The sequence below is a fragment of the Pristis pectinata genome, chromosome 2 (genome assembly GCF_009764475.1).
Source record: "Pristis pectinata isolate sPriPec2 chromosome 2, sPriPec2.1.pri, whole genome shotgun sequence".
NCBI lineage: Eukaryota > Metazoa > Chordata > Chondrichthyes > Rhinopristiformes > Pristidae > Pristis > Pristis pectinata.
The window spans coordinates 121,111,946-121,125,370 of record NC_067406.1 but is presented as its reverse complement, the minus strand read 5'-3'; the positions used below and the strand labels follow the sequence as shown (position 1 = coordinate 121,125,370).

Below are 13,425 nucleotides of genomic sequence, written 5' to 3'. Positions count from 1 at the left end.
AATGTAAATATATTTATTCTTCATGCTGGCTCAGGGAATCTGCGTTAACGTGACACATTGACCTTAATACATTATCTGTGTTGATCCAATCGTGCGTGAGTTGGGGTGAGGATTCCTTGCAATGTTTGCCAAGCCTGCTCCTAAACTTCCCGAAACTCCCGTCTTGATTGCAGATACGCGGCTGTGCCATTGCATCGACATGGAGGATTGCGGTTTGGGGCTGAAGAGCTCCTTCTAGTCGCTTCAATCACGATCAAGCAAACCCCGGGGCGAGTTCTTAAAAAAAATAGTAAAAAGGAAATCTGAGGAATGCAAACTACAGACCCCACAATTCCGTGTAATAATTCCTTTGCCCTCCTCCTGGATAGCGTCACGTAGCGTCACGGAGCAGTCGGATCGGTTGGAGTCGGCTACTTTGTTGGGAAAGTCTGGAGTCGACTACTTGCGGGAGTGAAGCTGTCAATCATCCAGAGTGGCTGGGCCGCAGTGGGGCACTGAGGCATCGTCCGCACAGCGCTGCCATCCCTCCCGGTCACACCACCCAGTACGCTTTCTTCTTGCAGATTGTTGAGCAGGGAATTGGACAAGAAAGAGAGAGTGAGAAGGGAGAGAGAGAGAGAGAACGCGGGTGAGAGAGTGTACCTGGGCTGTGCTGAGAAGTTGGCTCATAGTTCCTGGACTGTCTAGGGCACTATCCTGGTTTGCCTTCGCTCTCATTTGTGGCGCTTATACCCCGAGTAAGAAGATGAGCGGTGGCGATATCGTCTACAGCGGCTGGTTGAGGAAGTCCCCACCGGAGAAAAAATTGAGACGTTACGTAAGTTTTTTTAACAAAAACACCAATTTGAAATATGATACTTTTAAATATATCTAAATTAAAACGAGATGATGAACTGGAGATCCTGTGGGAAAATATTAAAATTCTTTTGAAAATTAATTTTCCATTCGGGACAGTAATATTTCGGTGCCTAACTACCCTGATACTGGCTGTAAAGAATGAAGTAACTGTTATACTGTCATTTTAACTTTGTTCGTATGCAAACTAGGACTTGTTGTGAGTTACTATGTGAACTGTTTTATTGAAGTCTAACTGAATAGCTGCCAGCGTTGGCAGAATGTATGTAGTTTATTCCATAATTCCACCCTCTTTGGATGTTTGACATTCTCCTTTGGTGTTATGATGCCGTGCGTTTGTTTTGATACTTAAACTATTTTGTTGCAATCTGATAGCTGAATTTGCTTTTTCAAAAAGCATATCTCTACTATAATGGTCTTCAGGGGAATATTTGCTGAATCAAACAGACTGTCAAAAATCAAGTTTTCAGTGAGAGACACACCCATTAACTTGGCTGCTGCTCTCAGTATATTTGAGGGAGAATGGGTGTTGATGTATTTTACTGCAGGTACAATGCCAAAAGACGTGGAAGGTTAACGCAGCTGCTTGTTACGTGTGGAAGCCCGAGGCATGTCCTCCTGCAAAGTCATGGTTCCCTCATCTCCAAGGTGTTCTCTCCTTGATTAACAATTTATTGAAATATTTTGGCAGCTGCCAGATCAAGTTTGAGATGTCTTAAGTTGTAAAAGATGACAGGAGCTAGGCCTTTTCATCAGAGGCATCTCTAGTATGGGAAGGTGGCCTTTTAAATTGAGGGAAAGAATAGTCCGGGACATAAATTGCGGGATCCAAAATTCACAGGATTAAAATGCACTTTAATAATCTCTGTATAAAAGTATAATCCTTGTGGAGGTTTGCGACAACTCTTCGGTATTTATCAATTTTTCAGCAATTGAACTGTTTGTATAAGTGACTGCGGGTAGTCTGAGTGTCACGTGGAAAGCTGTAAAAGGTGTTTTATTGCAGGTCAGCAGGTTTTGAAAATTCAAGTATGCAAACTTTTGCATTCTTTAGTCTACAGATTTGCAAAGTTAATGAGCTAATTATTTACTGCAGCTTTAGAAAATATTTTTTTAGGTTGGAGACTTTAAACCTTTCTTGATTTTGTAGTGGTTGCTCCACTTCTAGTTAAAATGAATGGTACAGAAGACGAGAAAGGAAAAGAAACTGTTTTCACGTCGATATTTGAAGTGGTGGCGACTTAACCAACCATCTTTTGAAGTGTGCCGGTTTGGCAATACACTTCTTCAGGGAACATTTTCCTGAAGTGTTTACTTAGTTTAATAAAATTATTATAACTAAGAAAGGGATTTGGTTTTTGGTTCTGTTTTAGTAAGTCTTGGCTATTTAAAGGTTTCTCCCCAGCTGTTTCCTATGGAGTTAATTGCTTGCAGAAGATAGTTTCTTGCTATTGTGCTGGACTGTCAAGACTTTTAAAAGTGAAATCATTCAGTTATTCAGACGACTGGAGTGTCCAGAAGTGAGCATCCTTTGCTGATGTTTGTACATCCCTTTTCTGTAGGAGGTGAACTTATGTCATTGATTTTATGTCAGAAAGAAAGTTGGAATGCTCTCCTTTGCATTAGGCTCCCAAATGAAAAGAACCCAGATATAATGCCTTTGCCATCTCCAATACAACTAAAGTACCTTATTCACAATGAATTACTTTTGAGGATTAGTGCCAGTTGTTGTGTAGGCAAAAATGCTGGCCAAATGTGCACAGCAAGTCCAAACATGATGGATAAAAATGACCTCATAATCTGTTTGTGGAGTTGATTCGAGGATAAATGTTGACCAAGAAGTGAGATGAACTCCCTGGCTCTGCAAACAGCTGTAGGAATTTTTATACCTATCTTAAATGAAGCAGGGGAGTTAAACCTTAAAACATACTCTGAGGTCTGGTAGTACATGCCAAGAGGGGTGTTTTTTCTGCTCACATGCTACCTGATTTGCTATTTTCAGCTTTCAGTTCAGATTTCCAGTATCTGCAACATTTTGCTTTTTGGCTCTTTAAAAATGTATTGGGCAAAAATAATTGTTTGCATTTTTTTGTGTTATGCAAAGACTTGAGCTTTAAACACAATTGTAAAATGCAGTTGGCACTAGCATGCAAATTGTATTTTGTGTGTCTGTGGTGTCATGTGTTAAGATTCCTGGAAGATTGGAAGTTGTGCATAGAAAGGACCTAATGTCTCGGGATAAGACAGCAGGGCTTTAAGTGAGCTCGTATTTATGTAGAGTGCATGATGGAAGGCTGGCGAGGAGAGTTGTCTTAATATCTGACTGGGAGGTAAGACCTTTCCAAACTGAAAATTTAGTATAGTTCACTTAAGTTAATGGTCCAATCCATCTAGAGCACTTTCTGAACCTTGGGCAATGTGTAGTGGCTCCTGTGAGATGTCTTGATTATATCACCTTGCTGATCACAGTCCAAGGTGGTGGTGTTTGAGATTGGCATCATCTGTGCACATTCATGTCAAATGTCTGGAAGTTGCTTTAGTTGTGGGATAGGCCACTGTGCACCTTCAGGGTCCTAGTGCAATCGGTAAGGTGTCTGCCCAGATGGTATATCCAAAGAAGCAAACTCTTACAACACTGACCATTGAACATACCATTTGCATCTGCAGCCTTTTGTGTCTGTAGTTTGGATTTTGTTAGTAAAGTGCACCCTGAAGTAGAAAGTAAGCATCTGATAATGATGCCACTGATTGAATGTGTTCATTTTCCTGTGCAGAGATGTTATTGTTGACCACTTTTGAGAGCCGAACAGGGAGGATGTACATGAAGTAAAGACAGATCCTGGCAACCAACTGTTCATTGGCATTTGAAATAAAAACGGCACATAATGGAAACTTGAAATAAAAACAAATGATGGAAGCACTCAGCAGGTCAGGCAGCATGTGTAAAAAGAGAAGTAGACATTTCACATCAGGATCCTTCATCAGAACTGTGAAAGAGGGAAAACAAATTTTCATTTGCAGAGACGGTGTCAGCGGGGCGGGGAGAACAAATCTTTGATAGGGGTCAAGGACAGACCTGCTGAGTGTTCCCAGGAATTTCTGTTGTTATTTAACTCCATTTGCATTGTTGGGTGTCTTTAAAACCCTCTGACTTGTGTCAGGAGATGACTTCAATCAGGTAACTGTAACAGAGTCATATTCGGAGTTATTAGGAAACTAATCAAAGCTTGATCTCAAAGTATATTTTCAGCACTTTACAACAGTGGATAGAGAAATAGAGGTGGAGTGATTGAGCAAGAAAATTCCCCTACTAAACCTTCTGGGGCCCAGACTGTTGAAGGCACGGCCACCACAGATGGTGTAAAGGTAGTTGGGGACATTCATGAGGCTGGTATTAAAGAAACCAAATTTCTTTGCAGATCATGGAGTCAAAAATTATAGGTAACAGAAAAATTAGAGCAAGGGACACTTTGGTCAGATGAGCAAATTTCATTTGCTGGACTGAAGCTAATTATAGTAGAGATAATATGTGAAAAGGACCTGATGTCTTGGGATGGGACAGTGGGATTTAAGTGAGCTTGCATTTATGTAGGGTGCATGATAGAAGGCTGGCCGGAGAGTAGTCTCAATCAGAGATGTAACAGATAGGGATGTGGAACAGGTGGGTTGAGAGAGAGCAGTGATAAGCAACAATACGTCTAGGGGTTACTTAAATTTGTTGCTCTTGTAATTTGAATTACAACACTGGCTCTGCTGATAACTGTCATCTTCAGAAAGATAAAGGCTCCGGGTTACTCCAGCGATTTGGAAATCTGAAATTTAACTAAGAAACCTAATTACAATTAGGTTTCTTAGTTAAATTCATATTTTTTTTAAAACAATACTTGGTTTCTTTTAACTTTAATTCTATCACAAAACTGTATGGCAAGCGTACATTGAAATGCAGTTTGTTTGTAGTAAAGGCGACCCCCATATTATGGCTCTTTGGGTAATGGAAATTCACCATTACATAATTTGCAAATTGCTTCCCAAAAATTTGAGATGTGGAATAAAATTGGTTTTCATGGAATTTATGTGGGGGGGGGGGGGTATAAAAATGTAAATACCTAAACATTTTTTTCCAGTTGTGTTTCTTGATGCATGAGCAGGTGACATGCTTCGTGTTACGGAAAATCATGATACGGACCGTTTTCTAGGAACACAGTCCCATCTGCCCCCACGATGTAGTGGTTGCCTGGTTGCAGCTGTTGGAGCGGAATAGGTGCTTCTTGAGAAATTGTTTGGGTTATCTAAAAGAAACTGGCAGGTTCAAGGTACTGCCTGATTTTTTTTATTATTTTGTTTTCACATGTACTCTCTCTGCAGTATTAAGACTGACATTGGTAGTGCAGCAGTTAGTGCTGCTGCCTCAAGTGTAGGAATCTGGGTTTGATCCTGATCTCAGGTGCTTTCTATGTGGAGTATACATGTTCTCCCCATAACTGCATGGGCTTCTCCCAGGTGCTGTGGTTCCCTTCCATACCCCAAAGATGTGCTAGTGGGTTAACTGACCATTGTAAATCACCCCTGAGTAATGGCAAAGGGATCAAAAGTTGGCTGATAAGCATGCAAGAGGAATAAATCCCAGGGCTACGGGGAAGTGGAGCAACACACACAACTCTCTGGAGGAACTCAGTGGGTCAGTCAGCATCTATGGAGGGAAATGGACAGTTGATGTTTCAGGTCAAGGCCCTTCATTGAGAAATGGAACTGAAGAGGTTGTTTCAGTGGGAGCCAGTATGAACCCAATGAGTGGAAGGAATGGCCTCTTGTGTTGCAATAAATAGATAGGATGATTGGGTGATATTTTTGTTTTTAGTTTGATTTTCTTTCCCACACTGAGCATGGGGGTGTACATTGACATAGAGAAAATCAGACTTAAGTACTTGTGGAAGGTAACAATGGAGTCATTTGTATTGTATGGACATGCCAGGAATTCAGTGGGACTGTCTGGATATTGCAGTGGTGGTCTGCCTCAAGTGCTTCACTTCTGATGAAGGGTCCAAGCTAGATAATGACTAATCTGTTTTTTTGAGCATCTTTGCTTACTGTTTCGCATTTTCAGTGTCTGCAACATTTTGCAGTTTGAAGATAGAACTCTGAACAATGAGGCTGCAGACAGCACTGATTTTTTTTTTCCAAAATCCCCATCTTTCACAACATGGTGACTAGAAATTCATGAGATGGCAAAAGCAGGAGGAAGTACTGAAGAAGAAAAACAAAATTTGCAACAGGAACATCTCTTGTAGATGTAAAAACACATTAGACTGAAACCAGATGTGTAATGTGCTGGGTTCCTTGAAATGGTGGTGTCAGCTGTTTTTCTACTGACACTGCTGTCAGCATTGGGGTTAATGGTTGTGGTGGTCTGACAGCCTAACCTGTGATGATTGTTTCCTTTATTTCACTTTCAATATGTTTAAAGGAGTTTGGCTCCTTCTTTATCTGACTGTAGGTGAACAATATATGAATGTGGACTTCTCCCAATTTCTCACTTCAAATTGATTAGCTACAAGTGACAAATGTAATTTTTGAGAACAGCTGAGTGGAAAGGTCATTTGATGTGGGTGTCCTGATTATGTAGAGATTAATGCTGCAACTGGGTTCATTTTAAAAATATGCTTGTGTCTACTTGGTGAAGCCACTCTGATTTAAAAAAAAACTGTTGCTAGTCCCTCTTAATGTTGTACAATTTAAAGGAAAACCAGAGGTTGGTTATGTTAAATTCTAGAATTTGCCTCTGAGACCAGAGTGTTCAAATGTATCTTGGTTTGATTGGTTGGATATATCTTCTGTCTGTGAGGATCTTATATGAGCTGAGACTACAGCACTAAACTGCAGTTAATATTCTGCAATGAAATAGACCTATTTCCATGATGTGATGGCATGTTGATTTAAATTTTTTTGGCTGGGATTTAGTTGAGCAAATTAAGTCAGTAGGTTTTTCTACCCAAGTCATTGATGGGGTTTTCTTCAACTGATTAACTGGAGTACTGTGTAACAGTTCTTGTGTTCTACCAGTTGGGACAAGCTGGGGGTCTTGTCTAACTTTGTAGACAGCTCTCTAAACAGAATAGTCGGTTGGATGTGATTTCAACAAGCATTTAACTAATGTGAATGAATGTTTGGTACAGCTTTACTTGATGTGGGCAAGACACAAAATGTTTGAATATGGGAAGAAATAAAGCTGCAGTTTTGTTTGTTTATTAATTTCAGTCCTGGAACTCCACAGGATTCATTGACTATTATCATTGGGCAATGCAAATGCTTAACACATCATTGCAAGTTTTCCTGCAAGCATGCACAAATTTGCAACATCTTTCATAATTCTATTGACATCTGCATTTTTTTCTTGAAATTAACATATCTATTCAGTTTCTTTGTAATATTTCTGTATTTAACTTGTTACAAATTTAAACTATTACATATACTTAATTATGGTTCAGACTGCAAACTTGTGACAAAAGATAAAGTCGTTTTTACCGCAATACCTTAATTATCTATTATTTATGAAACTCTGTGCATGGTGCAAACACTTCATTGAAAAGACGTTATAAGTACCTGTCACTCCTGTAGGTGGCATTGCAATTGATATTTTCAGTTTTAGATGTGACATACTTATGCACAATAGCTGCACTTCCAGGGAGTGTCATACCCTGTAATTGCACTATCTGGCCAGTGGGACTCCAGCTACTCTCTCCTTTCACAAGTTAAGTATTAATTGCATTTAAAAAAAATCTGACTTTCTAATATTCAAACTAAGGATAAAACATAATTCAAATATTGCTTTCTTTTAAACTTGGCTTTTTGAATGAATTCTAAAGCAAATAATAACTCTTGATTAGGTGTCATTCACAGACCCTGCCATTGATTTTGGGCAATAGGCACACCCACCGTAATTTGCTCTGTTCCAGAACTGCAGGTTAGATTATTTTGGGAACCCCATCATTGCTGGTTGATTGCACTTAGGCAGCGATTGGAAAGGATTCTCTGATGGCAGTGATGAAGTGATTTGTGAAGTTAAAGTTTGTGCACATTGCAAAATTCCAAGCTCATGGAGGACTCTTCTCTGTATACAGTATATATTCCATTAGTTTAATTATAGGCAGTGTTAGGGTGATTATTCAATGAAATGAAAGAATTATAGCAAGTGTATGTCAAGCCATATGGTATGAGTTACATGGAAAACGGACATTTCTGACTTGTGGAGAAATTGGCTTAGGAACTGTTGTCAGGAATTGAACTCTTACGTACCCCGGAGACTTCCAGTAATTTGCAGAGGGACAAATAGGCCTGCCTGCGACATTTAGAAATTCTGTAATAACATTAGTGTATTGATTTGTTCATTGTAATATAACTTGTGCCTTGAAGTCAAAATTTTAATTTAAGTCGTTAGACTTCGTCGGAAATGCGGGCTTGGATCTTCATATTTTTGCCTACAGACATATACACTACATTTGGATTGTGCAGTATGAGCTTATGGTATATCTAACTTCCCAGAATTCATACTGTCCTATTATTTCATTTGCTCTTTTGACTGGATTTTTTTGTGTGTGTGGTAGGCAATGATTATTTTGATACCCTGGACTGACATTTGTCTTGTGTTCCAAAATAAAAAAAATGTGTACGAGAGAGCAGTGCCCAACTTTGAAAGTTGCTGCGTGGTGAGTTTGATAAGAGCAACAGAATGGGGAGAGGCATAGATAATTAGATGGGGAGGGAATAAGGGAGCCACTAAAAGATAGATATCTTGGAGAGGAAAATAACACTAGAGTAAAGATTAGTGCAGAAATAGAAGGGATCAGATAAAGGTATAAACAAGGCACTCGAGGAGGCTTCGGAAGGCATGTATGCAAATACATATAACATGTAATTAAGGTTTGTGAATTGTAGTCAGAATTTACCATATAGGACTGTATTATGGTAGCGATAACAAGAGAGCTGATTCAAAAGATGGGCGGAGTGGGAACTTATTATTCTTGGTTACAAGGTATTCAGGAAAAAAGATTAGGGTGGCAGTAGTGCTTTTTAAAAAAAAAAGCAGGATCAATGTTTGATTCCTCGCAATCCTTTCTTGTTCTGCTCTGTATGCTTGATGTCATCTAAAATACTGTTGCTTAGCACACACTAAATCCTGCTCGTCCATCACCATTGTGCTTACTGATCTACATTTACTCTTAGTTGAGGAGCATTTCTATTTTTATTATTCTATCTTTCCATGGCCTTGTTGCTTTATTGCTTTAATCTTGGGCTGTACAATCCTGAGATATACACACTCCTCCATTTCTGGATTCTTGATTATTTCTTGAAATTATCCTTTCACCATTGGCGGATTTGCAAGGATCTTTGCTCTAGAATTTCTTCCCTGTCATTTCTCTTTTTCTAACTTTTCAAGGATGATTAAAGTCCCCCTCTTTGATGAAACTTTTTGTCTCCTGCCCTTCTGTCTAAATTGTGTTCATAATTGGAATGTTTTACTATGTTAAAAGTGATAAGTAAATATAAGTTATTGTCATTGTGCTATATAAACAGACATGTTTTTTGCGGGGGTTGGTATTCGATTGTGCACCTGCCTTTTATGAGATGGGACCCAGGATTAAAGGCTGTGGATTTTTCAGCAACTTCCATATCCACAGTGGTGCTTTAAGTATTTATCATATCCTGAGTTAAAATTTGCATAATTCTCACTGTTTATATTTAAATAGGTACTCAGCTTTTAGACTGCAGACAGTGTTTAGTGTCTTGATACTGTCTCAAAAGTTGTGTTATAAAATGGGTCATGGCACATTCAACACAGAAAAAGACGTTAATCCATCAGGTCTGTTTTTTTTTTGTTGTCCAGATTATCCCTCTAGTCCAATCTCACATTCTTGTTTTGTCCCTGTAACCTTTTACATGTTTTTCCTGTTGAAACCATCATCTAATTTCCTAGAATATAAGTAACACTGCTTCTGCAGCATCTTGAAGGACAATGTTGACTATTCAATTTATCCCCTTTCACTGCTTTAATTTTTTGAGATTATTTTTAATAGATGGTCTTTTCTTTATTACTGAAGGAACCAAATTCTTACTATTTTTGCAATTGTAATCTTGAAGCTCTTCAACATATCACCAGTCAGCTTCGGTTAGTTCCAAATGCGGGAGTGCCAAATCATATCTGTGTAACTGAAGATGATATGGTTGTACTCCTGAAGTTGTAGAAACTGTATTATGGTACAACTGAGATTTCTTTTCTATTTTTTTTTCCTTCATTGGTATACTAATTTGTGCTTTGTATTTCTAGCCAATTTTATGTATTGTCACTGATAGCTCTGATGTTTGTCCTTGATGTTATCTGCAATAGTAAATGAAAGAATTTTGGCTTAATTAGTTCATTAGTCAACAGTAGAACTTTATAGCCTCTTTTAATGGAACCTAACACAGTGACCATCCTCCAATGTGGGAGATGTATTATTAGCAGGAGGGATTCAAACTTAATTCTGAATCCACCGATGGAGGGTCGTTGTTCACAGCAGTCATGAAGTACTTAAATAACATCTTTATCAGTGAATTTGTGCACATATTGCAAAATTCCCAAGCTCTTGGAGGACTCTTCAATTCCAAAATCCAGCCTGGACTGTCTGACTAAAAACCTAAATTTTCTTTTCTTTAAAAATGTTGATGTTGCAGCAGAATATTTTCAGTTTTGGAGTAGCTTTTTGGCAATCATGTTGAAAATTCTAATGTAGTAATACATTCCACAATTTGCAGAAAATTGTACATTTTTTGGTTTTTGGAATTATTTTTTTTTAATTGTTAAAACTTAATCTTGCATTGCACCTGTATTTCTGACCTTTCACATTAAGGAATGTCAATTTGTTGAATGTAGTCTGCTCAAGGGCAGTGATCCTAGGATTCATGACATGAATTCTTGAATACAGCAGAAGTGCTGGTCAGGATGTAGAATATGTATTTGTATGCATTTATTTTGAACATTTCATTTCTGTGATTGTTCTAGAATAAACAATGCATTGGTCGCATTTTAACCCTGGGTACAAGTTAGTTGAAATTTTAATTTTACAAACTTCTGATGTATTTTATGGAATGTTAAATAAACTGTATTTAAATTGTGTTCCATTTCCTGTGGATCGTGGACATGTGAATAACTTGAATTTCTGCCTTTTTGATGTTTGTTTTTCTATTCCCAAAAATCTGTTGCCTCACTCTTGAGGAATGCAATTCATTTTTCACTTCTGCCATGTTATCATCATCATCATTTATTTTCCCCAGTTTGATTTTACACTGTCCGCACAGTATAAAGCTCCTGTATCCTTGGTGACCATTGAAACATCTTCAAAAGAATCACTTCAACCACAGCAGCAAGAATTTTTTTTATGCCTTATTTCATAGTTTGGCTGAATAAGATGAGAGCATTGTAAACCAAGGACTTCGGCTAAATCAAATTAATACTGTTGAACATAGAAGCTGGGATCCTGATTTGTATGTGGGACTCGGAGTGTGGCAGGCTGAAGTTTTGCAGTGCATTGTAATGGAGAGGAATTCTAGCAATCTGATTTTGTGTTGTATAATGAATTGCTGGAGTAAAATCTTATTGGCTTTGCTGGAACAGTATCCAAAATCCTTAAGGCTCAAGTTGTATGATTTAACAAAACATGGGTACCGCCTATTTTAACCTGACCTTCATCCATACACACCTGTAACAGAGATGATGAAGAGTAAGAAACCATGTCAGTCAATGTGAGCCACAGACACCATGCTTTGACCTCTGCTAACTCAGCAAAGAGTGAGGGTGAACCTTGGTCCTCCTTGCTTTGTAGCGCTCAGCAGTTCACTGCATTAATTTTAAGAATCTGGCAAATGTTTGTTTTTGCATCTTTTATTATAAGCTTTAGTTAATCATCTAACACCTTGTCGCAATTAAAAGCCAGACAAATGTTTAAGTTCCACCACATTAAACTGCTGAGAGTTGAATTTGTGTGAATGATTAATGGTTGCCAAACCCATTTTAATGTGCACTAAAATCTGGAGCACTGTTGAACTTCATTTGATCTATCATCACAAAAGCACTGAGTTCTTTTGGAGGCAATAGAATCACAGAGTTGTATAGTACACAAACAGGCCTTCTGCCCAGCATGCCCAGCCAACCTTGTCCATGTACACTAATCCCACTTGCCCGTATCAGGTCTGTATTCTTCTTTGCCTTGCCTACAAATGGAGGGTGCAATAGTTTGATCTAAAACCAGTGTACTATGCCTAAACAAGGGAGACTACAACGGGATGAGGGAGGAGTTGGCTACCGTAGACTGGAAACACAGACTGTATGGTGGGTCAGTTGAGGAACAGTGGAAGACTTTCAAAGAAATTTTTCACAGTGCTCGACAAAAGTATATTCCAGTTAAAAGCAAGGACAGTAAGGGTGGGGAGAGCCAGCCTTGGATAACTAAGGAAATAACAGAAGGCATCAGGCTAAAGGCTCATGCATACAAAGTCGCCAAGAGTTGTGGGAAACTGGAAGATTGGGAAAACTTTAAAAAGCAACAAAGAACAACTAAGCAGGCAATAAGGGAAGGTAGATTATGAAAGTAAACTAGCACAAAATATAAGAACAGATAGTAAAAGTTTTTATAGTTATATAAAGTGGAAAAGGGTGAGTAAAGTGAACATAGGTCCTTTGGAAGATGAGAAGGGGGAATTAATATCGGGTAATGTGGAAATGGCTGAAGCTTTGAACAACTATTTTGTGTCAGTCTTCATGGTGGAGGACATGTCTAATGTGCCAAATAGAGATGTTATGGATGTGATGGGAAGTGAGGACCTCAATACAATTGCTATCACTAAAGAGGTAGTGATGAGAAAACTAGTGGGCTTAAAGGTAGACAAGTCTCCTGGTCCTGATGGGATGTATCCCAGGGTACTGAAAGAAATGGCGGAAGTTATAGTAGATGCACTTGTGATAATTTACCAAAAGTCTCTGGACTCTGGGCAGGTCCTGGCAGATTAGAAGACAGCGAATGTCACGCCACTGTTTTAAAAAAAGGATGTAGGCCAGTTAGCTTAACATCTGTAGTCAGGGAAAATGCTCGAAGCTATAATTAAGGAGGAAGTAGTGAGACATCTGGATAGAAATCGTTCCATCAGGCAAAAGCAGCATGGATTCAGGAAGGGTAGGTCCTGTTTGACAAACTTATTGGAGTTCTTTGAGGAAATAATGAGCGCAGTGGATAAAGGGGAACAGGTGGGTATTGTATACTTGGACTTCCAGAAGGCATTCGATAAGGTGCCACATAAGACTTATCCATGACATAAGGATGCATGGAGCTGGGGTTAGTATTTTAGCACAGATAGAGGATTGGTTAACCAATAGAAGGCAGGGAGTTGGGATAAATGGGTGTTTCTCTGTTTGGCAATTAGTGGTGAGCGGGGTGCCGCAGGGGTCGGTGCTGGGCCCACAACTGTTCACAATATACATTCACGATTTGGAAGAGGGGACCGATTATAGCCTATCTAAGTTTGACGATGACACTAAATTGA

The 13,425-nt window shown here is 38.9% G+C and overlaps 1 protein-coding gene across 4 annotated transcripts in view; it reads left to right on the top strand.

Moving 5' to 3' along the window:
- The first annotated feature begins 295 nt into the window (after nt 1–295).
- The window catches only part of gab1 (GRB2-associated binding protein 1), a 178,125-nt gene continuing 164,995 nt past the window's right edge, over nt 296–13,425 (top strand). For all 4 annotated transcript variants that reach the window (XM_052010247.1, XM_052010248.1, XM_052010242.1 and 1 more), the window contains exon 1: nt 296–817. In XM_052010247.1, the coding sequence (XP_051866207.1) occupies nt 746–817 (72 nt within the window). In that variant the 5' untranslated portion in view covers nt 296–745. The remainder of the gene's footprint in view (nt 818–13,425) is intronic.